This window comes from Pezoporus flaviventris, unplaced genomic scaffold (assembly GCF_033815535.1).
Source record: "Pezoporus flaviventris isolate CSIRO_AGI_PZ_B2104156 unplaced genomic scaffold, CSIRO_AGI_Pfla_v1 ptg000036l, whole genome shotgun sequence".
NCBI classification, from domain to species: Eukaryota; Metazoa; Chordata; class Aves; order Psittaciformes; family Psittacidae; genus Pezoporus; species Pezoporus flaviventris.
In genome coordinates, this window is record NW_026892584.1 from 33,754,852 (window position 1) to 33,780,638 (window position 25,787).

Genomic DNA, 25,787 nt, shown 5'->3' on the forward strand with positions numbered 1-25,787 from the left:
CACCCATCATATTAAACAAATAACAGGTGGTGACAAAAAAAACGCATTTTTAACGAGCACCTCTTTATGAATGCACAACATGCAAAGTGGTTTCCACTGCTTTGTAACAAGACAACTCATTATGGGTTAGACGTGTAAGCTCTTTATTTTCCTTTGGACATCTTACGGATTTTTAAGATTTAGAAGCCAAACATGGGTTGCCCAGGCAGGTTGTGAATGCTCCATCCCTGGCAGTGTTCAAGGCCAGGCTGGACAGAGCCTTGGATGTCATGGTTTAGTGTGAGGTGTCCATGGCAGGGGGGTTGGAACTAGGTGATCCTAAGGTCCTTTCCAACCCTAACTATTCTATGATTCTATGAACTTTAAATTCTGAACTCTTAATATTCACAGATTCTTTAATTAACACTAACATTTTCACTAGGTAAATTGGTAATTAAATGTTAGAACATTTCCTTTGATGTGTATTTTCAATGCATTTTCCTCATCAAATGCACTGTCCTTCTCATGTATACCATTAACTGAAGAAGGCAGTCCAGTGGTTAATGTAGAAGACAGTGTTTGAATTGCTGGGTTCAGACAAGTACGAAACAGATCACAGCAGTTCTTCAAAGTGAATTACTGTGCTCCCAAGCTCCTCCCAAACCAGTCTGCATAAAATCCAGTGGCCAAGAATGAGACACTACTCCACTACACGAGGTTATACCACAAGGTATTAAAATCCAGTGGCCAAGAATGAGACACTACTCCACTACAGGAGGTTACACCACAAGGTATTAAAATACCGATTAACTGGAAGCTACAGAAACTATAAAGTTACGATATTTAGAAAGCAAGACTGTTCTAAATGGACTGTTTCTGCAATAGAAGAAGTCTCAGAAAAAGAAATCTCAGATAGTTAACACAGTCAAGAAATGAGATAAGCTGTTACAGCTACAGCATAATAAAGTATGCTCAGCTAAATCTGTGTTTTGCTCTGTCTCAGCAGAGGAACCATATTATCTCAAGGATTGTAGCAACAGTGTAAGTGGTTACTCAAGTCTGAATCTTCCTGCACGACGGTCAGTGCTACAGAGAATGAAAATAAATGTATTCCTCCTCTCTCAAGTGCAGCTGCCTCATTAGTCTCAAAGATGACATATTCCTCATATATCAATCACCACTTTAAAGCCCTGATTCATACAGAGATACTCAGGGGCACATAGCAGGTTATTACTTCAGCAGGTTGCTTATGTATATGGAGCATAATACTCCTTGTAATTCTTAACCGCTTTTCCCCTCAAGGGCATACAGCATTATGTCTTGGGAACTGGAACAGACTTGCTCTCAATATCAAAGGAAAATTAATGACTTGCTATTAAAAAAAGGTGAGAGGTAGTTATTAAGCTCTACCCTCTCCTAGTTGGTTCCTTCAAAGGACAGTCATTTTCAAAAATGTTATTTTTCCTCTGTTAATCACTGCTTAGATGATATGCTAAAAAAAAAAAAACAAACCACAAACAAACACCAAAATAAACAGGTTTCCCCCTGTAGACAGAAATTGAGGCTGCTGTGCATTTAATATTGCATTACATTAGTCAGCCTGGTTGCTCTGTTAAGCACAAACTCCAATGGCTTCCCAAGTGCCAAGAAATCCGTTCACTCCATTCGTAATTTCTTTTTGATACAGCAGCAGTGTGTGCCAAAGATGTGCAACTCAAAAGGGTCTGTACCACACAAAGCAGGTAGGTGATGATTAAACGAACTGGGAGTGCTAAAACTGACACAACTCTCCCTCTCTCCCCATTCTCACAATAGTAAGTACAGTGAGCAGTCCTCAGTTGATGTTAAGAGCTTTTTCATGATCACCTCTCTGAAGCCTTGAGATTTACCTCACAATACAAAAACCTTTCAGATCCTTTCTTAATTTAAGACTAGCAGAAGGAGCTGAGAATACCCTTCTAGTAGAGTTTTCAGAGCAACCAGCAAAAACTACTGCACTGTAATTCCAGTGTGTCATTTGAACACTTCTTTGCATACACAGAGTAACTAAATGACATGTCTTATGCTAGCTAGCTACATACTGATGGTACATATTAAGGTACACTAACATAATAAGCTTTAGAGTTTATGTGTGGAGGAGCTGCCTTGTTGAAGCGGCGGACTGTGACTGCAGTTCCCAGCTGCAATACCTAGGGGAAAAAACCAGCTTCTGTCACTGTGGATGGCCCTATTAACTGTAGAAATTTAAGCCTTTAAGTGCAAGAGGAAAGTCTGTTCAATAGGAGCACCTTTTGCATTGGAAATCAGCAAGACACCAGAATAGAGAGCAAACACGCCTCCAAGCTCTGGTCTCTTGAGGCAGTATGGGTGTGAGCATTCAAAAGGGAAATGCCTTCGGAGTTTACCTTATCTGATGAGGGTGTCACCACTCCTGAAGGTGGATTCTCTATTGCCTTATGTCACATTCCCTACATGTAAATAACTGACTATGCTCACCAGTCACAACATACCCATCAGATGGGGAGAACCAGTTCTTAGAACCCGGCACCAACCTGATAGAAGGCTTGTAATGAAAGTTTTGGAAATTTGGGAAGCTGTACAATTCAGTTCATGTGTATTCATGCTTTAGGGAATTCCAAGTACTGTCCAACAACTGTCAAAGTTGTTGGTGCAATAACTGCCATGAACCCAGCAAACAAGATCCTATCTCAGATCTTACCCTTCTCCAAGGTAAATCTATCAACATCTAGAATGCAGGTATTCTGGAGTCAGGGAATTCCACCTTTTTCTCTGACAACTGTTCCATTTAATTTATTTCACATTCTTGACCTATTTCAAAAAGGCACACAGATGTGCTTTGATATAACTTTTCCTCATTTTGTAAAACTAGGTCTTCTGCTTTTCTGACAAGTGCCAAGTTAAACATTTAACCTGGTGGCTGGGGAGGTAGGAAGGGGGAAGGAGGATTTAAAAAAAATGACATCATGTTTCTAGTTGAACATGGAATGAGACAGCAGTTAAAAGTATCACAGTGTATGAAAAAGTTTAAAATCCCATGCTATTTATTTCTATCTGGATTTTTGATGCTGTAGAAACAAAATGATGGTTGAAATATTGAAGTGTTGCATTAAACACCTTGGAAACATCTTAAATCAGAACTGACCAGTATGGAATATTTAGCAGGGTTTGCCTTTTTCCTGGTTTGTTTGGAGGGGGTTTTTTGTTTGCTTTTTTGGTTTTGGGTTTCTGTTTGGTTGGGGGGGGGGGGGAAGTGATGTTTTTCAGTCTCAGCTTTCCTCCTTTATACACAAGTGCACTTCATTGTAACTCTCAGACTAACTTGACAATACAACAAATCACCATGGTAAGAAAGGAGTTTCAAGTACCTCCAGACTTGTATACTTGTGCCTTTCACTATTTGTTGGTACCTTATTAGGCAGGAACCATTTTCATCCCAGCGAAGAAACAGTGTACATACCCCAGCAGAAGAGTACTGCGGTAGTCTGCCACGCCCTATCATTAGCACAAGCAGACAGAGAAGATACAGGGAAGCAACTCTTTGGACACAGCATATACCAGCAGAGGCATTTACTGGTACTTCACAAAAAAATCCAAACAGCACACCACCCTCCCCACCCTCTCCAAACACACACAATGAAACCTACAGTTCAAAAAATAGCTTTTGATGCAAAGTTTTGATACATGGGGGTTGGGCTTTTTGGTTTGTTTTTTGTTTGTTTTGGGGTGTTTGTTTTGTTGTTGGGAATTTTGTTTGGGCTTTCAGGGAGGATGGTTTAGTTTGGTTTTTTTTTAAAAACAACCTTGTTTGGGGATGAAAGACATAAGGACTAAGTATTATCATAGAATCACAAAATAGTTAGGGTTGGAAAGGACCTTAAGATCATCTAGTTCCAACCCCCCTGCCATGGGCAGGGACACTTCATACTAACCCACGTCACCCAAGGCTCTGTCCAACCTGGGCTTGAACACCGCCAGAGATGGAGCATTCACAACTTCCCTGGGCAACCTACTCCAGTGCCTCACCACCCTAACAGTAAAGAACTTCTTCCTTATATCCAATCTAAACTTCTGTTTCCCAGCCTTTTCTTTCCTTATGCAGATTTTTCTTCTGGCAGCACTTCTCCACCAGTTACACAAACATAATCAGACAAACTGAGAAGTGCAACACTATATACTCAAAAAAAAAAAATCTTTTACTATAATAACTATATGATAGCCTTTAGCACAGCACTCAGCATCTTTAGAATCTCAGATTCACCTGTGCAACAGTATCACTCTCACAACCAGTAAGCTATAGCCTCTGGTTTTGTGGTGCTGCAGAGGTACATTAAAAACTAGCATTAAAAAAGCTTACTTAAAACAAATGTGCTGAACACATTTGCTTGTCACCTTCTTTGCATATTAAATATGGTTGGTGGATGCAGCCAAGACTCCGGTGTACTCTGAAATTTTCAGTTAGGAAATTGTATTCTACCTGTTACAGAAAGAACAACATACCAGGAACTTGTTTGTGCCTTATACACCATTTTGCAGCATGTATCCAACTAAAAAATAAACTACCCTTCACTATTAATTTTTTTGACTTACAAAAGCCTTTGAGGAATTAAGTGTAATGCAACATGATGGGAGGGACTTGCATGAATATTAGTAAGACCAAGGTGGTTTGGGTTTTGTTTGTTTATAGGAAGGGTGGGTTTAAGGTCTTTTATACTTACGATTATCCTTTTAGAGTCTCAAGAGGTTGTTGTTTGTTCTAAGTGTATTCCTACTTATTTGCAAACAAAATGAAAAGAAACTTCAAATTATCTATTCTTGATAAATGGGTGACAGAGTACAGGCCTGTCTGCAAATTCTGCATGCTGGAGGAGCACAGCAGTTCAGATTGTTATAAACACACCTGCTTTTTACTCTGTCACACTAAATCAGATCTCATTTGAATGCATTGCTCTTACAACCAGGTTTGGCATAATGATCAAAGCCTGCAAAACTAAACCTCCAAAACTAGGTGCCCTGCTAAGCTCAAGACTGAAAAAGTGAGTCAGGTTGGGTCCTTCTGCAGATATTCAAACAGTTGCCATAAACACAGCAAAATCTCTAAGTAGTACTGATGAAGTGTGATAAATACCTTGACACTGGTAAAGGCTGCAATATGCTGTCAAGGAGAAGAGCCAAAACAAGCCATGATCTGGCAGACAGCTCCAGTTTCACAATAGCCAAGGGTATCAAAGCAAAACTACTTAAAGACCCCACCATGGAAGATGGCTGGCATGTCAAGTTATATTAAGTCAGTGCCACTAAGATCAGGTCCTATGCCATACAAAGAAAATGCAACTGCAAGTTAACCAAGATGCTTTAAGAAGCAAGAGGCCAAACTATAGCTGCATCTTACAGAGATAAGTCTTCAAGCAATAACAAATTATTTGAAAATTGAACCCCTCAATTGCACAGAATTTCAACCCAGCAATTTATAAAGAGGAATGGCTAAGTGAAAAAGGGAGATCAAAAATAATCTTTCCAATCAAGATTTTGGCTCTGGCTACAAAGGAAATGCATACTGGAAGAAATGTGAGACAGCCCAACCAAGTTTGAGAATTACAGCAGAGCACTCTGGTTTAGTTTCCTCTGCATGACTGGAAAAGAACACTGGAGTGTAAGCAAAGCTTCTAATAATGGCAGCTTTTGTGGTCCTTTACTACAGACTCATTCCTTCTGCATGTAAAACTGTAAAGATACACCCACGTGCTGTTTGGATAAGCATTTGCCGCAAACACTGAAAGTAAAGACAAAGCCTTCGATACCGACATGCAGCTTTCTCATACTCTGGAAGATACAGGGTGGTTTGGTTTTGTACATTGGTTGGTGGGTTTTTTTTCCCCACTATTTGAAAGACTGAAATGGAGGTGACCTTGAGACATTAAAAGGGAACTCACTGTAGTTAAATTGTAGCTCTGCTTTGAAGTAACTACAGAGTTTTGAGAGACTCCTAGTAACTCAAACAGTAACCAGTCAAATAGAAGGGGTTTGCTGGGACTTTTTGTTTGTTTTTAGAGAACTGTAAAGCATGCTTTATTTTTAAGGTAACTATTTCTAAGGACCGATTCTGTTTCTTTGGAATCTGTATCCTAACAACTGAGCCTTTTATTATACATAGTAATTCTGCGTTTAATATCAAACCTCAAGATGAAATTCACCTCCGTTGAGTTTCTAGTGGTAAATCATTATGCCTCCCATGAGACTCCAGCCACTTAGCTTTATTGCAGCACAGCTGCTCCAAAATAAACCAGGCATTAACCTCAGTACTACCCTCCCCTTTCCTTCTAACACACACTGTGTGCCAAACAGGTCTTTCTGCAATACAGATTTGATGCTGCACTCCCCTACAAATACCTTTCTGGATATATTACAGATGGGATCGCCATTTACAAAGAAAACAACTCTTTAAAGTGCCGCAGGGAATTTATCTTCATTCTTTTGTTCTCAGCCTTGTAGCAAACAGCTTAATGTTTTCTGAATCCGTTCTTTAATATCTGGTGAATAAAGCTGACTTTTTCTAGACCACCACCTAACGTAGTTTAAAAATATTAATAACCCACTAAGTAATAATTTTCACAGGACAAGATGATATTCAAAAGGAATTTATACATTTTTCCTTTGTGCAAAGACCACAAGTCTCTCCTATCACCCCCAGAGGAGCAATGTCTATCACTTATCTTGGTCACCTAACAGTCACTAACAATGTCATTCTGTAAGTCTAAAAAAATCAAAACCAAACATCTAGAGACTCTTAATAATGCTAATTATGAAAGAGAACAGACAGTGACAACTCCACAGGGGCCATTTCAGCCCGCTGAGCAGAATTTTATTTAGGCACTTTTACTGGCCATATGAGGACCCAACAGAATTTAAACACTTAAATCCCTTCAGCTCCATCTCTTAATCATAATGGGAAACAGGAGAGGCGCCAGCTCTCGCACAGCTTACATTCAAACAGTCCACCTGAACAGCTATAAAAAATAAAAAGTTATTCTGCTTAAAGTACAGCATACACACATTAATTTGCTGCATTATTTGCTCTTTAGAGTTCGCAAAATGTGAGACATATGCATGGATCTGCAAGTCAGCAGTTCAATTTCTGCGCATTCATGATCAGGTGCCTTTCCTAATTTGTGCTGGTGTAAAGTCCATGCACTATGTAAAGCAGGGAATACACCCTTCCCTGTGGTTTGTCTTCAGCAAAGAAAGCAGTACACTGAAACTTCCTCCTGTCCTCATGTCTGTTGCTTCCTCAGGTCCAGAGGCCTGCTCCAAAAGCTAAATCCCATCATTCTTAACAAGGGTGGGTGACTCCACAACCTCCATGACTCTTTCTTGGCTTAAGAACATTCACATTTGCCAGAAGTACAAGATGTCATCACAAGCTTGAACAGACCTTTACTATGCAAACTACATTTCATTCTCAGAATACAACTGTGTATTTGGAGCTGATGCTCTACCCAAGATCTCCCACACATTTCTGAAACTAATAATCACTCCTTCAAAGCAACAGATAAGCACTGCTTTAAAAGACATCTCAAACATCAGCCTCAGATGAAAACACTCTGGGTAAGAATTGCTTACTGGTTTTGTAAGTCCTTAAGAAAAAGCAGTGCCCAAGAAAGTGAGAGTTTGTTACAGACCTTTGTAACAAAAGCTAACAGCAACCCTGCTGGAGTGAAAAGCCTAGGCAAGCTGAGTGATAGGCACAGAGAGACCTTTGCTCACTCCACACCATAGGGTCACAGATGTCACTGGAACTGATGGGAATGAGTCTTGACACCAAACCTTAACCAGAGTCAACAGCTGGGTGAGAGCAAGACTATGGACTGAACCCAGTGTGCCACAATATAGCATGTGACAATAAGCTCACTGTTAAAAGCACCACACTGGATTAGGCAACACTTGCATAGACAGAACGTGCAAACAGATTATAAACATAAATCACCTTCATTTGCTACCTGCCATTAAAAAGCAGAAATTAGTTCTTTGGGAATTGGCACGCAATTCAGGGTTTTGTTCTGCAATCCTATAAATTTGTGGATTTCATCTTCTTGTCTTTAAAAACTTTTTAATGAAAAGGATAAAATGACACAGAATTCATTGCAGAAACACAAGCAACAAAGCAATCTTTAATTTATTATCATCTTCTAGCAAAAATAAATCTCAAAGCTGTTTTCAGCTACAAGTGGCATGCAGGCTGTTTTCTAACTTACCCAAAATTGGTAGGCTCTACTAAACTTAGCTTCCTCCTTGGCAAAATTTCAGCTGACAAGAATGGTTCATCTGCCTGAAATGTAGGCAGCAGCATTGAACGTGGCTGTCTGGTGAGACTGAACAACATATTACATCCTAAATCTAATATCCAAAAATATATATGTAGTATAGGACTGAAATACCCTGTGGTTTTAGAACTGGTAATCACAGCAATAGCCTAGGAGATTAACATTAGGCCTTGGCTTCCATTAAGAAAAGCCTCACACACTCTCACATTACCCTTTTTTAAGCCATATAAAGGACACAGTGGATGTATTTGGCAATTCAGACATCCCAAGAATTGTTTTCAATTAACATGTCAGAGGTTAACTAAATACTGCTGCGTGGGAACCAAACAGCTATTCCATACTGTAAAAATTTTACAGGCCACCTCTTCTTGCCTCTGTATTTTAGGACACTGCTGCTCTTTTCTTGGCTCAGTTTCTTCATTTGTCTGCACAATGAATTCACACCCCTTTAGCTTATTAAGCAAAACAAAGACAAGACTACACAGACACATGCCAGCATATTCTGCCCTTTCCCATATTGTAGCTCCAGGAAATTACAGGCAATAAAGTAGTTTAAAAGCCACCCTATTCTCTTCCGTCTGTTTGAGGTCACCATTTCATTCTGTATTAAAATTCACATGGAGCCTCAGGAGAATAAATAGGTCTCTCTAAGTTCAGTTCTCCATTAAACCTTCAGACATAATTCAGTATACTGGCTGAAATGCATCCTAGAATCACAGCTAATAATAACCTCAGGTGCCCAACAGCATGCTACTAGCCATGTGATACGGTAGCTCTCACCAACCTGGAAACACTTTTAAAACTGATCTCTGCAGAAGCTTACTTCGGCTCTGGAGCAGCAATGTTTGTCTAGTTCTTCTGGAAATGAGCAAGATCATTTTCAGCCACAGAAAAAAGCATCAGTCTGGCTGGTCCCAATAAGCCACCTGTCTCAGTCTCTTTCTCACTGAAATAACTTGATAACAGGACCTACACAAAGTAAGCATGATCCTTCTCATGTTCTTATGTTTATTCCACTTGCAGAGTGGTACCACTATTTTCAGCTGAAGGACTAAATCAAAGACTAGTATCACTAGTTTAGCATTTCCCAGAATGCCTGTGCCAAGATCAATCATACCCTTGCCCTGCACCCACCACCACAATAACTGAATGTCTTTATAATACCAGTCTTACATGCAACCCTCATGTCTCATGAGCATGCTATTGCAGAACAGAAAATATAATTAAAAACATTTTTGTCATGTGCTTAATGAGGCTTTCTTGGTTCTGAAGTACTAGATAAATACATATAGACGGTCTGTGCCTGTAGCAAGTTTAAACTAAGAGTCAAATGAAGAACAGGAGTGGAAACAAATACAGAGCAGATAACGTCTTATGCCACATTGTGCCAGTGGCAGTTATTTCCCACGTCTGAGCCCACTGCCTTACTGAAACACAGAGCATCTCTACAATGGTACCTTAGTACTAACTTATTTATCATAGTTAACTTATTTATTGTAGACTTCTTAAAAAATAAAATGAGGCACAAAAGACACAGGTTTAGTGGCTGCTCACCACCATTTCTTTGTGCAGCTGTAACTTAAGGCCACTAGAACATGCATGCTACCTTCGGTAGCTGCAACAATACAATTGCCAATGCAGAAATGATTCAGGAGTTTGTATGCACATAAGCCGACTCAACTGTACAGAAAAGGGAGTTAACAGACACTTAAAAGTGCATGAGATCACAAAAAAATTTTGAATTAGAAAGAGCTTATCTGTTGAACCTTCTTATATATTGCTCTTGAGAAAGCTGACATTCTCAGTTAATAGTCTTGGAATTTAAAGCTCAAGATGAGGAGCTGCTAAACTAAGATCTCCAGGGAACAGGAATCAAAAGAAAGCATATTGCATCACTCAGGCATATTGGAGTTTAACATACCAAATAAACAAGGCTAGCAAAAGAAAGACTTACCTAATTCAGTAGGCAACTGTGGGTACAAAATCCCCCCCCCTAAGAACAGAAGAGTGCTTTTTTACTTTAAGGGTGTGTGCCTTTATGTGCATTTCTAGCCCCTTGGTGTTTACTTTGCTAAGTACTGAATTACCAGCCCACTAGAACTAGCCTGCCTAGAGGGGAAAGATTTCAATTCACAAAAGAGGACACTGCTACTTCCATGACTCGATTTATAGCTTGAGTACAACTCCCAGTCCATAACTTGTGCCCAAATCTGGAGCTCCAAGTCTGAATTCCTCTTCGTAGTCCAGTCAAGAGCTCTAAGCCTGACTCCACACTTCAAATACGGAAGCAGGAGCCGTCTATTGACCTGAAGGCTACTGGTATTGCAAGACCTTTGCTGACCCACAGGAGAACCAGCTTTTGCCCCAGCCTGAAGACAGAACAGTCTCACACAGCCACAGCAACACAACAGCAGCTCACAGCCATACTCACAGCCACCTAATACCTTGTAACATGCCTGATAAAAACCCTGCTGCTTGTACTTGTTTTACACAAGTATGGAGCAGCCAAGTAAAAGGACACACGTCTGTAGAAACATTCCTTAAAGTAAGGCATCCTTGCTCACCATTATTTCTGACCCCAGCTAAGTGAGCTTAGGTAGGAAGGGTAGGATTTGTGGTGTTAAGTTTCTAAAAATTCAGTGAATGGTTTCATTTTTCCTCCCCACACCCTCACTTTAATGGAAATGCTAAGCATTACAAGTTTTTTCTTGAAGCTGCACAAGCCACACAGTCATAAATGGTTTCAGAACTGTGTCTTGGTACACTTTTATTTAATTTTTTTTTTTAAATTAAGATATATTTCCAACCTATTTAAAAACATGAAGCAATCTGCTAGGCATTCAGTGGCCACAACTGCCACTTCTTTTTCACTTTCTGCCTCAAGTTTTTCATGTAACTGGGAGGAATTTTTGCTTGGAACTGCAGTATATAGAAACATAGAATCGTTAGGGTTGGAAAGGACCTTAAGGTCATCTAGGTCCAACCCCCCTGCCGTGGGCAGGGACACCTCACACTAAACCATATCACCCAAGGCCTCGTCCAACCTGGTCTTGAACACCGCCAGGGATGGAGCATTCACAACCTCCCTGGGCAACCCATTCCAGTGCCTCACCACCCTAACAGGAAAGAATTTCCTTCTTATATCCAACCTAAACTTCCCCTGTTTAAGTTTTAACCCGTTACCCCTTGTCCTGTCACTACAGACTTTAATGAAGAGTCCCTCTCCAGCATTCCTATATATACTCCTATATACTGTAGGAGTGATTACTGGTATTTGAGGGTTAGCAAACCAGCTAACATCAAAACAGATGTTGTCAGAATTTATTTTTTTTTTATAAACTGCTATCAAAGTGATTTTTAGCTCCTCAGAAAAAGCCACTAAACCCAAGGATTGACACATGAGCAGAGGAAGCACAGCAGAGCCACTTCAAGCTTCCCCTGCCTGCTTGCCTTAGGCCTCTTTCAAAATTCTGTAGGTACGAGTACACTCTCCAAGTGTTGCAGACATCAGGACAGCTGCTCTTACATGGAGACTACAGGATTTAAATATTGTCCACAGCACAGTGAAGGCATAGGCTAACACCCTTCAGATTTTCTAGCTTTCTTGTTCCATCATAAGAAGTGACAGAACCAGCAACAATAACAGCTTGCATAGGTTGTTGAAGCTTAAGGGCTTTTTTGTGTGTGTTTTTTTTGTTGCCTTTTTTTTAATGATACCAACAAACTGTAGTACTAACAAGGTTAGTACTAACTCTGACAAAACCAGGGATAGTGCCACACCACTATGAAGATAGTTGCCACAGCTGTGATGGATCACCATTTGGAAAAGAAGCACAAGGCCCCAGGGAATTAAGGCCATAACAGCTCAGTGGCAACAACGGTCAAGAATGCTCATTTCAATGAAGCCAAGCATTGCTCAGTCTTGCAGTACTCCTGAACTATTTTCAAACCAATTTAATTGGACCAGTAGATAAGACTTAGTGGAACTCACAACAGAAGCCTTTCAAAGTGAAGACAGAGCTCAGGAATAGCAAGATGATTTCCTTTGTGTTGGACTGAACTAGCTAGTGTTGGTTTAAGGACCAACATTCCCAACCATGTTATCAACACAAGGCAGCAGATGACAGCTGGCGGTCAATCTTTTCCACATACACCAGTTAGCTGTAGTATGTAGACTTCACCCTTTGACTAGGATGCACAACACCTGCCCCAATGAGAAGTGGATCAGCACCTCTTCTCCAATACATTCAGTTCTCTATTGACTCTTTCAATCAACATCGTCACTGCAGTCACAGACAGTAGCCTGTAATTTTTTGTGCTAAACCATTTCTTACAAAAGCATTTTGAATTCCAGTTTAAAGACAGCCAAGTGTCTGGATTCAGTCAGAGCAAGAAAAGACAAACAAAACTCACACCATGAGCAACGAACACATTCTGCCATGCTCAGCCCTTTTCCAAGATACAGCACCAACTGCAGAAGTTTTATGACCAGCCGTTTCTCCAGTGAACTAATGCTGTAACAGTTATTAAATGCAATTAATGACAGATTCTCTTGAATGCTCATGAAATCCCACAGCAAAATGAGTCATTTGCCTGGTCTTGGTTTCAAAAGTGGGACCTCTTGCCAATCACAGACATGCAAAGGTGCAACTGCTGAGAGAGCAGGAAACGCAGACATGACTGCTACCACTAGTAACAAATATTACGTACCCTATGAAAAAAAAAAACCCACCACCAAAGCCTCAGCAACCAATATTGTCCCTCATTTTAACAGTCCTGACACTGCATTTTTCCTAGTAGCCACCAACAATCCAGTTTCATGCAGCTGAAAGCTGTGAGAATACAACTATACAACTCTTCAAAAAGTTTTTAATGATAACTGAATTTTAAAATTCAGTTATCAAACTTCTAAAAATTAGAGCTTATTTGAACTTAAAAATGCTGCTTCATTGCATTCACCACTCCTAAGTTATGTCTGCCAAAGCACAGGTAAGAACCAAACTCTATGGCTCAAATCAGAACCAAATTCCACTAATAACCTGGCTTGTTCATTGTCATTCCCGGCACAAACCCTCAGCCTGAGAAATCAGGACAGCCACAACACTGTGAAGAATGCCTAGACTCATGCTTCTGGATTAGACCTAACCTTATTTTCTGAATAATATTAATTTCAGATAATAATTAATGTTATCTGTATTAATGAGAATTTTGCTTTAACAAAGATTATCTACAGATACATAAGAAATCTGATATTAGATACAGATAAACTAGACAACTATGTGATCTGAAATATCAACTGCCTTCTGAATATCAAAGGTAATTTTAGTAGCCAGTTATGTCACCTTCCTCAGATAGAGTTTACAGTACCATGAATTTATGTCATACTCTTGATCAATCCTGCCCAGTGCAGAGAGGGGCAAGTATTGTTTCATACCTTCCAATGTCCTTCAATGAAGCATGAAGTGCCATTTTCCTAATTCTAGGAGACCTAGAATTTATGAAGCTGTAAACTTTACTTGGGTCCATTAAGTGAAAGGGAATGTAAAATGTCAAGGCCAACACTGTATTTTTGGAGCTTTTGTTTCTCTTGAGGAAGCAGCAAATTCATGTTCCTATTGTTTGTCAGGAACTTTTTTCCCCTCCCACTTCCAGTCTGCAATCAAATTTGACTATGTTTTCAGTCAGTAAGACACTATACTTGCTTTAACTGAAGCTAGTATATTAATACTACTTCAAACAATGCCCACAACTTCAACCTACTTGGAAACATCTCTAAACACTGAAGAGAGGCCTAACAATATTTAATATATCCCAAAGCAGCCACCTGGTTGCATGTTAAAAAAAAAAAAAAAGTAGATTCTACAAGATCCTAAAATACAAAGAAATGTTCTGAACATCTAACAGACATTAGTACAGATGCAACATTACACTCCAAATCACTCAGAGCTTGGCCACAGCATAGATGGCCTTAACTCCACCCAGACTATGGAGAGTTGAAGGTTGCACAGTACCACATGAAAGGGATTCTCAGATTACCATCAAGACCTTGGATTTGCCCTGAAAAATGCAATTCTGACAAGGATAAGTACATTTACTATACAACATTATCATCACAAAAAATGTGATTTTATTTTAAACTTTGCTCTAATTACACATTTTCAGGACCAAATGCAAAGAATGATCAGTTCTCATGACTCTTAGCTTTTTTTACATGAAGTATATGTAGTCCTCAGGCAACAAAATGCATGGTACTTAATTTCCTGACTACAACAGGAATCTCACGGTTACGCTTGTGACAGCAAACCTCAACTACTGTTTCCCATTGAAAACTCTGTCTTAACCTATTTTAGTCATTGCTAGCTTTACTGAATTACGATTAGACAACACAACAGCTAGGTCAACAAAACACTAAGCAACATATCATATAATTATTAATAATTTTTCTCTTTTTATGAACCTGAGCTCTGCTAAGGTACTCTTTAAAGAATTTGTATTATCAGCTCCAAGACAAAGTAGTCACATGAATAAAAGGCTTGAGTTTCAACATCTGATGGACCAGACTCTTAGACTGTAAATCTTGTCGGGGTGAGGAGAGAGGAAGACAAACTAATCCTGTCCCTGGCCTTAAACAGTCCTTTTTCCTTGTAGACTCCATACATAGTTACACTGTTCAGTGGGTAACAAAGAAATAAAATACCCACATTCAGCCTCCAGTTATGACCAAATGGAATTTCGCCCTTGAAAAATCACAAGTCTCAGGGATGACATCACATTGTATTAGCATCTCCAGTTTTCAACAATCAAGACACGTCAGCTGTCTTCAGAAATACATGATACCCTTCTACATAATATCAAAACAGAGTTACACACTTCATTTTACTAGCAAGCTGCTGTAACTTGCACAGATGAGTCATCTACCCCATACAACTTCTCCACAAGTCCCTCTCTCTTTTAGGCTTCCTTGAACAAGGTCAGAAGCATAGCAGTGGCAATAATATGGACTAGAAGTAGGCAATAACATGTAAGAAAACAGCATCAAAAAGGACTACAATAGTTAAGCATTTAATCTCTTCTGCGTGTACAGAAAAAATTAAGTATCCAAGATGAGCACACTGACATCAACTCCTACAGTTTAGCTGTTTTGTCCATCATAAGCTCAAGACACATACACAGAGGAGCATTTTAACAGCCCTCATTGGTTTCAGCCTGGTTTATAATGCACAGCATTCAAATCTGGCAAAAAGATGTGTAGAAGAAAATAGCAGAACATTTACTCCTCTCATTAAGGAGTCTAAATATACACTACAGTGTGTATACAGAAATTCTATTTAGAATAACTGAATTTACCTCTGTGGCTTCCCAGCAGCATCAAATATGTATCTAAGTCTGCAGAGGTTCTCAGCTGTCACCACCCTCATTTTAGAGGAACACTATTACAGCAGAGGAACACCGGCAGTCAGTTCAAGAACGATGCCTAAGAAGCGCACTGTCTGTAAGAATTTGCAGTAATTCCTGCACTTAAGTCTCTTAAAGGAGGAGTTTGGAACAAACAACTGCTTTAACACCCAAGAACAGGTACACAGCATACAATGTCTACCTTCAAGATAAGAACAGATTTTTCCTAATTAATGCTATAGCAAATTGACATTTATATTCTAGCATTAAGTACAGTTCTTCATAACCATTTGCTTGCTGGCAGCCCCTTTAACAGAAAGTCACTTGTTTTAAATTTTATACCCAAACCCATTACTCCAATGTCAGCAAATCCCTTCAAATACACCGCCTGCTACCTCACCACAAAGGAGGTTTTTTACTACATGTACTATCCAAGCACTATCATAGTCTTTGAGCACATTTCTTCCTTGAAAGAAGAGGGGTGCCGGGAACCAGCCTCTGGCCGTGAGGGGCAGGTAAGGCAGGTGGATTGTCACTTCATAAGGAAAGCATGGCTGAAAGTGCTTTTACATAAACAGTTTCCTTTTGATTTCTTGTATCAATTCTTTTTTGAGCCACTAGCCCCTGCACCAGCTGAAACATTATAGCAATCACCACAGATCAATGAGCAGAGAGACAAAATCTCACCTGATAGTAAGTCTTAATGTTTCTGACTAAGATGGTCAGGTTTTGAACCCGAAGATAGGTGTCATTATTTACATGCTTGTTGACACACTGGTTGGTTGGTCGAGGATCTCTATTAAAAGAGGAAAAATAAAACAAAATATTACTATTTTACTCAGTACTAAGATTTAATATCTCAGTAATACACCATTAGGAAAACCCTTAAAAATTTACCCATTAAATGTGCTGACATAATTATATAGGATACATATATATTAATTTACAATGGAGAAAGCTCATTACCTTTGCCCATATGTATAACTTGGAAATTTCCATGAACACCACAAAGTATCATACTTTATAGTTAACCCACACAGCAGTTCAGGGCAGCTTCCCTTCCTATTTGTATTTCCCCAAAGAAAAGAGCATATTTAGCTTGTACACACTAGATCAAAGCAGTCTCTGATAATAAGGGGTTTATCTTATTCAAATAAAGGGAAGCCTAGGAAAGACTACCATGCCTTCCTTGGCTTTGGAAGTTTTTTGACAAGAGAAGGGTGTTAACACTTGATCAATGCAGAACCTGTATCTATTATACACTGAAGGGAAAAAGAAACATTGCACTTTCATTATACCATATCAACTCACTAGATGTTACTAGATGTAACCCCACAGTTGTTTCCATGTGAAAACTCATGTAAGCAGCAAGCTACTATGCCACTGTCTGACACTTACCAAAGTCTACAGCCAGAAAGAGAAAGCTTTGTACAGCAGAGAGATACTCATATATCCACTGTGCCTCATAAACACTCTACTGGGCTTCAAGATATGAATAAAACATAAACACAGGTAGAGATATAAGCAAAACAAGAAAAAAGTTGGTGTAAAGATTTTAGGAAAAGAAGCCTAAAGTTTATTTGATTTTAAAGAAAGCAAATCAAAATTGTACCTGATTTTTTTTTTAATTTCTAAAATAAAAGATAAAACACAGGAAAAAAGCTGTAAATAATTTAATATGAATGTACACCTTCAGATAGCCTGTGTACACCCTAACATGCTGCAAACAAAAGGAACCTGAAAACCTTTATCTGCTAACACCTTAGATCAAAGTCTTGTGTTCTCCCTCTAATAAATACTCTTATCAGCAAACTCCCACACAATCCAAACACCTGCCTCCCAGAGCTCTGCTCTGTGGCTGTTAATTAAGCCATTCACAGCTCTTCCAGGGCCAAACAGTGAACTCCAGCAATGACAAGAAAATAAGAGAACTGATCCAATATTTGTTCTTAAAGTGTATCTGCCGAAGTTTACATAAGTACGTGAGAGAGCTTTTTCTATTTCTCTTTAAATGCACAGCCATCCCAAAGCGCCTCTTTAGTAAAAGCAGTGCTATGTGCATAAATATGACAGAATACATTGATATTCCAGAGATGAGAGAAAACCTCCACGGCAGCAGATAACATCAGACACAGTATTTATGCACCAGAGTTCAAGCAAACTGAAGTACAGATGACCACTGTGTAAACTAGTCACTGGTAGCAAGACCCTACAGAGCCTTTACAGTAGCAAAGGATTTTGTATACTGACTGGCACTGTAATCAATCACGAAAAAAAAAAAAAAGAACAAAACCTACTGTTAGAAGCTTTTAAAGCAAAATCTGTAGTAAGTATTCCATTTTACTGATGCGCAGATACAGAAGTCATACCCATACACCAACTGACAGTATGGGTCTTTTGCAGCACAGCAAGTTGGAGAAGCATAAATGGCACCTGGGCTTCAACTGCGAGAGTACCAAGCTTCAGTACTGTCTGAGCTGAACCCTGAAGGAAGCTGGATGCTTAGCCTTTTTGGTGAGGTCATGACAACAAACCAGGAAGCCTAAAGGGAAGAAATGCACAATAAAAGAGAAGCTGGCCAAACAGAAGGACCACCCTACAGTTCTTGTTTCCATGGGAAAGCTCATGTAAGCAGCACACTGCCATGCCACTGTCTGGTACTGATCAACATCTACAGCCAGGAAGAGAAAGCTTTGACTGTACAGCAGAGCAATACTTCACAACCCATCTCAAAACTACATGAAATGGGGCAAAATTCCACAAAACACACCCACCAGCCACAGCAAAGGAGAGCAGATTTATTCAACAGCTGTAGGCAGTGCAATGCAGGACTTGGGTGAGGTTCTCCAAAGCAAGTAAGAACCAGAACAACTCCTCCTTCCAAGACAAGAACTGCTCATCTTTTGGCACAGTGGGGCTAGTCATCTATTACAAGAACACAAGCATTGGCAGAACCAGTCCCTCAGCAGTTCCGGGGCTTTTATCCTATCACCTTCATTAATGGTAATTGGTTGCCCCAAGTGCCCTTAATGCCACTGACCTCAGGGTCCTCTTAACCTGGAGGCAAGCGGCAGCATACAGTGTCACTCTGGCTGTCCTGCCCCCTCCTCTCCACAAACAATGAAGTTAAAAGCTTTTCTGAAAAGAAAACATAGCTCGAAGAAAATGACAGTATGGATTTCTGTATATGTTGCATAATCAACTTTATGCAGTCCCTCAGCTCACTCCAGAGAAGACGGTTTGCAGTGGAAGGCCAGCACAACCCACACTTCAAACTACCACAGGGCTTATTGTCTCTAGGTGGAAAGCTAAACAGTCCCTTCCCAATAAGCAATATCCCATTACTTTTTCATTTGCTGCCACATTTTTTCTTAATCCTGGGTCAGATAAGCTCATACTGACTACAACTGTTGTAGCTCCACAGACAAGAAGTTGGAGGACCTGCAGAAAGCTACTCTTGGAGGCAGCGGGACATTTCCAAAAAAAGATTTATTCTTTGCCATTTACCAGGTAAGCTCAGTTTTATCCATCTGAACAGGCAAAACATTTTTTGACATAAGCATGGAAATGAAGACTACTAATAAGAATCAAGGGTTTGAGGCATGCATTTATTCAGAAAGAATATATTTATTGCATTTTTCAAACATTTTCTGCGCCACTCCTGCTGCCTAAATTAACCGTGTCACATTATGTGAGGTCGGCTGGATCCCTCCTGCTGTCGCCTTCTCCATGTCAGTCACCTGTCCCTGAGACATCTCAGGGGACATGGAAGGGTTGAGGCAGGGGAGCTGGGAGAGGCAGCCCAGAGGACTGAGGCTACTTGCACTCTCAGGAAAAGAGCAAGCTGCCAGAACACCCACAGCCACACAGCACTTGCTGATCTCAACAGAAGTGAAAGGAGGCGGCTAAAAACCTAGAGAGATTGAGGTACTTGAAGCACTACAACCTATCAGCCTGATCTACAGCAAAGGAAAAGCGGAAAGGGGAAGCAGAGTCCTCAAGGAAAAAAAAAGCACCTGAGTAAACTTTACACTGTAAGGGGCAAGTTCTGTGTTTAGAGATTTTTCCACTATCAAGAAAACAGAGCTGTTGGTACCAAACTTTGACACATTCTAAGACCTGTTTGGTTGGTGAAACCTCTTCATGAAGAACTTACAGAAAGAATTTCCAAGGATCACACTGAAAACTAAAGATATTTTTACAACACCAACCAGGGAACCCATACAAATTCTTGAATGTATTTGAAAAATACCTGCACAGGACTTCAGTGAGATGCTTTTTCAGTCCCTTGATGTTTAGTATTTCCCTTACACACACACACACACACGTAATGAAAACTACAGCTCCCTTTTTAAAAATCACCTACTTGTAAAGATCAAAAAAGTTGCTCAAATAAGACGAAGGTGGCATGACTAAGAGAGGTACTTCACAAACAAGTAAACACCCAAGCCACATGAACAGAAGGAAAGTCTCAAACCTTACTACATACCCAAACATTTTAAAGAAGTCCTCTGGTTTTACACCTTCATGACTTTTACAGGAGCACAGAGAAAAGGAAGGGCCAGGAGGCAGAGGCCAAGTGATGAGTTCAGCAGGCATGGGGCCAGCAGCACAAGTGCTTGAAGATGCAATCTCTTAACCAATTAATAAAATAGAAATAACAAAAAAAAATTTAAAAAATGAAAATAATAATTCTCATTTGAGAAATTTCTGACATGGATTTTTCCATGATTAAGGGGGAAGCCCACAAACCAGGCCCAGTGGTTATGAGACATTAGAAGAAACCAGCTGTGCCCAGAATCCCATGGCACTTCACTCTGCAGCTAACCCGCCAACTGAAAATACACCATTCTTGGACCAGCCTAACTCTCCCATCATCCAACTTCTTCCTCTATCATCAAGTGGGATGATGCCAATAAGGCCGGCAGGGTTTCCAAATTGCCTAGAACATGGTAGAAAAATGCACCTCCAAATGAGATTTTTAATTAAACAGATGCATATCTCCAACCTTCCAGCATTCAAGCCATTTGCTGCAAATCACAAGAAGCGTGCTCTCACAACATGGCTGCTCCTGTCACACAGTTCAAATTAAAGCCACAGATTGACAGTACCACAAACCATGACAGCTGTGATTGAAATTGAAAGACCTATTATTGTGCATTTTTATTATGTGATTTCAATGCAAGCAGTTTTATCAGCTGTACTCCTAAGACATATTCCTATTCACTAAACATTTTGACAGCAGAGTCTACCATCAATTAGAAGAATTAGAACAAGTCAATATGAAAACATTTATGTGCATGTGTAAACCCCCATGCTATTTCCCAAATAAAAAGCTTTCTACAGTAAGTTAAACAGGACAAATATTTGCTTATGCTTGTAGGTGTTATGCCACAGCTGCAACTGTAACACTGAAGGCAGTCTAAGCAGTATGGCCACATGCTAGTTTCATACTGGAAGTGACACACAATCATCTGAAAAAAGTTTAAATTTTGTCCACAGAGAACCTCATTAACCTGATACATATAAATGCACCAGAAACACAGAAACTTGGAATATGGCAGTTCCACTTTGAAGATTAGCACAAAGTTTTGTATGCAGAGTTTTCAGCCAGTACTGCAAGTCTGCAAAAATCAACATGTCCTTTTTGCATTATCAGATTGAGGTATACACTTGGACAGCACACAGGAAAAAGAAACTAGTCTTTTAGAGCAAAATGACTTGAAAAAAACATTTGTCTTGTTTTAAAATATAGGTGGGGGAAACCAAACACTGCTGTCTCTTCTTATTAGCTTTAACTCGTTAAGCATCTAGGCACCACTATTGAGAACTAAGCAATCCTCAGTTCTTTAGAAAGGGTCTTGTTTTGTCAGGGATCAGTAAGCTAAGGAATCACCAGCAAAGCCCAACAGATGGTTACCCACTGATCACATTGTAGTCAGAATCTAGGTAAGCCCAGGCTGGGTTCACTTCTTTTGCTCTTGTGCCATGGCTACATTTGGTGAGCCTGAGGCAAACTACATTTTATTCAGGCCTAGCATTCCTGGGGGCAGACTGTTTCTGAAAAAGACAGAGCGAAGACACAGCCTTGTTTTCACCTCCCGTCACATAGCCAGCAGGGACCTGTGGACAGGAAGAGTGGTAGACATCCCATATCTCTCCAGTGACACAGCTGCCTTGCTGATATGAGCCCACTGCCTAAAAAACATTGACTCCATAATTTCAAGCAGCTGGGATCTTCTTCTTGCCAGAGAGCATTTGAGCAAAATCCAATCTATTACAACAGAAATCAGAGGCTGATTGAACTGTACAGCCCACTAGCCTCAAACAGCTTCATTCAGCAACCTCCACTCAACAGGTATATCTGGATTTCTTCACAGATCCACCTGTCTCTTTGGCCATGGATTAAACTTTAAAATCTGCTTAGCTGCAGGACAAAGATGTTTTATTTTAATAATGAAATTCCCAAGAATTTGGCTTTCAAAATTTTCACTGAAAGAAATCTGCTGATCTGCAGCAAAGTACTGCATCACACTTGGTGTTTAGATGCAAGCTCACGTACCCACGTTACTTGTGTTCCAGTAAGCAAGCAAGCAGGTTATTTAAGCTAAAAACCTAGAAGTAATACGCATGCAAGGAGACAGCTATGACACCATGAGCCCAGCTCTTCCACTCTGCTACCCCCAGTTCTCTGCATGTGTGTGTGCATGCACACATCTGTGCTTTCAGGCAATCACCACTGTCATGGCATGGTATGTCAGATTCTAGCCAATTTATCAAAGGCCCTCATTAATACAATTTCAACAAGAAGTCTCAAGCCAAACACTGGAAGTCATCTTCAGGGATCAGGACCTGAAAAGCTGATGAGCAAGCATCTAAAATACATGCTTATTTCATTATTCTGAAAGCTTTGTGGGCAGAAATATGCCTTCAAAGGCTTTCCTGATTTACAGGCAAGCAGTAATTGCACTGCTACTTCTAAAGGTTAAGTCAGGAAAAAGTGAAGGTCGCAGCAGCTTTCCAGAGTGCCTTGCTGGGTTGGGATACATAAATACAACCACAACCCTTCCTAAGTTAAACAGTCCTGGGCTCTCGGTAGAAAGCTCTTAGTTTCAAGCACCGAGGCACCATTTGAAGCACTGCCAAAGCTGCCTAAAAAGGAGGGGTAATGTCCCAGTCTCCTGCTCTGCACTGCTTGTGCGTCCCCCACTTAGACTTTTGGGAACACTGCTGGGAGACATGTTTTTTTGGGAAAAAACAAACTTACTTACCTGATTGCCCAGGGCAAGTAAACCTGCCAGGGCATTTCTCACAATCACATGGTACCTAACAAAAATGCCAACTAGAGGCACTGCACTTGGTCAGCCTATATGCTTATCTTCATTAATTCCAGGAGATCTTATTCTTCACTCTTTGTCCTCAAAGCATTGTTAAGTTGCTCCATAGACTTTAATAATTTTGTATCTCCTTAGACATGTTTCAACAGCCATCTACAGATGGCTGCTTGTTTGCGCACACCACTGGATAAATCACTTCTAAACCACATCACTCATAAGAGTGCCACAATCGTTCAAAAGCCACATAACTTCAGCCTATTTAACAAAATTCAAGAGCAACTACTAAATGAATTTTTCTTGTTTTGAAAGGGTAAGATTCTTTCACATGTTATTTAACCGTGATAGCTAAGTAAATGAGCAGCAGACTCAACTGCTGCTGTTCCTTGATAGTTCGGTTGGTCCTCTCCGTGCCAAGCATAATGGTCATAAATCTAAACCCAATTTCCCATATCTTGGAAAACTACAAGTCTGGATCCAACTGCTCATACTCAAGGCCCTAATTTGCAGAAAGTTACCTTTTAAAAGTGTAATTATTCCTTGAAAAATACTGAAATTTATGTCTTCTTTTTGTACCAGGTTTCCATCACAGCTAACACTTTACACCACTAGCCTGTCATCACCAAGTGGGCTGACTGATCTGGATTCTGTTCCAAACCATGAGCCTTCACCAGCTACACTAAGTTCCAGTTCACAATCTCCATTGTTAGTTTCCACAAACCAGAAGAAAACATGATTACCTGTCAGATGGAGCAGCCAGATACCAAAAGATAACAAAATCTGCCAACTTCACTGGATGGAGCAGGGGTTGTAAGTAAGTTACTTTTCAGGAATTTCACTTGAAGATTCCGACACAAATTCTTCATTTAAGTACTGGGACTCGGCCTAACGCTGCAAATCACTGAAGCTTCAATTGATTTTATTCACTTGAAAGAATGCAGCGCCAAAACTGAGGTATTTCCAAAGGCTCCTCTCTAGAAAGTCAAATATTTCTCCCTACAAACGTTGTTAGACACATTTCAGAATACTTAAAAGATGATAGAAAACAGTCAGGATCTGCATGTAGCAGACCATCAACAGGAAAGGATGTGGTTAAAAGAAACGTTCAACTTCTACCAACCATTCATTTCAACATTACAGTGTTTTCAGTGTTTGCTCTTTTAAGCTATTTATAAGTAAGTTTCCTGAAGACACATCCTTACAGTGCTGCCATAAAGAGATACCAGTGATGCTGGGCTTTTTTTTTTCTAAGTTACATATTTAATATTGAAGCTCACACAAGAGCAGACACACTTCAGATGAGATCCTTCCATTAAAGCTTCATATGATAAAGCACTTTCATTTCCTTATTTGTAGTAATGCAATATACCTTCCCCTACAGCATATATGAACAATTAAGAAAAAGTAACTGTTGGGGCTGGGGGGAAGAGGAGTAAAGGGGAAAACACCACCAAAAGAGAAAAACATTAAAGCATGTTTTAGAGAACCGAGTTCGCATGGGGTGTGGTTTTTTTTCTCTTTTTTGTTAATTTCAAAGAAAACCAAAAGGAAAAATGCAAACGTGGTGCTTTCGCCCTGCACCCGGTCCTTCCAGCCTGTCCGCTTTCCCAGCGGAGGATAAAGACGGCGCCGTCTCCAGCCGGACACCGCCATTTGAAGTGGCGACCTCTCCTCCGGCAGCCCCGGCGCCCCCCGTGGGTGAGGGCCGAGGCGTGCTCGGCGCTGCCCTCCCCCGCACGGTCTCTCCCTCCAGAGCCCACTCACATCTGTAGCATAATCTTGTTCAGGACGACGCCATCCACCAGGTCCATGTAGATGCCGAGGTTGTCCTCGTCCCCGCTCCCCAAGGCGCCGAAGGTTTTCACCTGCCGGAGAAGGACAGTAGGGTTGGGGGATGGCGTAAGGGCCCGGCCGCTCACCGGCTGCCCCCCACTCCCCCCTCTGCTTACCCAGGTCACCAAGGGGCTCTGCAGGAAGAGCTCCAGGAGCTCAGAGACGGTCACGTCCATGTCGCCGAGTCCGGCTGGCAGTAGCGGGAGACTGGGGGAGCGGGGCCAGCTCACTCATGAGACAAAGGCGCGGAACCCATGCCCCGCCGCCCCGCTGCCCGTCGGGCGCTGCCTACAGGGGAAACAATGCGCTGCTCATCGCTCCCCCGCCCCGCGCAGGGGGGAAACTCAGGACCGCCCGCCGCCGCTCCGGTCCCTCCTCCCAGCAGCAACAGGCTGCTCTTCACCCGCCGAGCTCGCCCCGCAGCTGCAGGAGCGGCGGCCGGGACAGGAGCGAGCAGCTTCGAGAGAGCGATGCGAAGGGCAACAGCTGTCCACGGCCAGAGGTGGAGGCGCAAAGCTCCCACAGACCGTTCAGCCCCAGCGCCGGAGCAACACTACCTGTGGCGAAGCGCACCCTGACCCGGCAATTAGAGCCGGGCCGCGGCAGCGTCGTGACGGGCACGGCCCGCCGCGAATGAGAAGCCCGGAGAGGGTCGGCGCCGGCCAATAGACGGCGCCCCTGGGCGGCAGCGGGTGAGGGAGGGAGAGGGCAGACAGTCAGGCGCGGGCAGGATGCGGTGCGAAGCCGGGACGAGGTGCCTGTGCTTGCTGCACCCGCCCGTCGCATGGCCTGCAGGGAAGGGACAGGGGTTTCCGGCGGCATGTTGTCCCGTCTGCAGCAGGGCCCGGCCGGGGGTGGGGGCGGTTTCGCTCCCCCCCCGGCTGCGCCTCATTGCCCCGTAGGCCGC

At 41.3% G+C, this 25,787-nt stretch overlaps 1 protein-coding gene across 2 annotated transcripts in view; it reads right to left on the minus strand.

Moving 5' to 3' along the window:
* CCDC88C (coiled-coil domain containing 88C) overlaps positions 1–25,398 on the minus strand; it is a 96,108-nt gene extending 70,710 nt beyond the window's left edge. For both annotated transcript variants that reach the window (XM_061463781.1, XM_061463780.1), the window contains exons 1-3: positions 24,997–25,398; positions 24,812–24,912; positions 16,401–16,509 (exon numbers count right to left, since the gene is read on the minus strand). In XM_061463781.1, the coding sequence (XP_061319765.1) occupies positions 16,401–16,509; positions 24,812–24,912; positions 24,997–25,056 (270 nt within the window). In that variant the 5' untranslated portion in view covers positions 25,057–25,398. The remainder of the gene's footprint in view (positions 1–16,400; positions 16,510–24,811; positions 24,913–24,996) is intronic.
* Positions 25,399–25,787: the final 389 nt, after the last annotated feature.